The 990-nt window shown below is 42.3% G+C and overlaps 1 protein-coding gene across 1 annotated transcript in view; it reads left to right on the forward strand.

Moving 5' to 3' along the window:
- The window catches only part of MTMR1 (myotubularin related protein 1), a 58,014-nt gene that overhangs the window by 36,620 nt on the left and 20,404 nt on the right, over nt 1-990 (forward strand). Inside the window, exon 11 of the mRNA XM_077771206.1 lies at nt 361-604. Coding sequence (XP_077627332.1) covers nt 361-604 — 244 coding nt within the window. The remainder of the gene's footprint in view (nt 1-360; nt 605-990) is intronic.

Raw genomic sequence — 990 nt, forward strand, 5'->3', positions numbered from 1 at the left:
AGATTTCTTTCTGTACCTGGCATAAATCTGCTCATCCAGATGGTTTTTCAACACTGGAAATAAGCACATGTTTGTTGTTGCAGTTTCCATGGGCAGTATCCAGACGGTGGTCTTTGTTAGAGGGCTTCTGTGACCTAATAAAAAGGGATAATGCCTGCCTCACATCAGGTTTTTAAAGAGTTCCGTGGCCCTTTAATAAAGGACTGTATTTACTGCTGTCAGCTTTCTTCATGTAAGGTGTTCCCCACCCCCAATGTTACAGTTTCTGAGTGATCCTCAGCTGATTGCATTGTTTGGTTTATTGACCTACACTTCCAACATTCTCCACAGTCCTAGAAGTTAAATGCTGTCCTAGAAATTAAATGTAGCCTGCTCTACTGTGCCTTCTTTTCTGAAGATGCTTCTTGCTGGGGCAGTAAGGATTGCTGATAAGATAGAGTCTGGGAAAACTTCGGTGGTGGTGCATTGCAGCGACGGCTGGGACCGAACAGCTCAGCTGACCTCTCTGGCAATGCTCATGTTGGACAGTTATTACCGCACCATTAAAGGCTTCGAGGCTCTTGTAGAAAAGGAGTGGATAAGCTTTGGACATAGGTTTGCACTGGTAAGTTGAGACCTTGCGGTACATGCTTGACTGTTCTTTCCTATGCATGTGTGTATCACACACACCACACACACCTACACACACATGTATACACACACGTGTGGGCTCTCTGTGTCTGACCTGAGTCACTATAATGGAAGACTGTGGACCCTCAGCATTGTATGTTTTTGGTAGGGGACTCTGTTTTTTAAAAAAATTTGTAGTGTAGTTATGTTTTTTTTTTTTTTTTAATAGAAGTAAAATTCATATAACACAACAAAACATCTTCAGGCATACAGTTCAGTGGCATTTAGTACATTCAAAGTATTGTGCAACCACCACTTCTGACCAGTTCTAGAACGTTTCTCCACCCCCAAAAGGAAATTCTGTACCCATTTAGTAGTCAC

The sequence above is a fragment of the Crocuta crocuta genome, unplaced genomic scaffold, assembly GCF_008692635.1.
Source record: "Crocuta crocuta isolate KB4526 unplaced genomic scaffold, BGI_CrCroc_1.0 scaffold1304, whole genome shotgun sequence".
In the NCBI taxonomy this organism is placed as follows: Eukaryota; Metazoa; Chordata; class Mammalia; order Carnivora; family Hyaenidae; genus Crocuta; species Crocuta crocuta.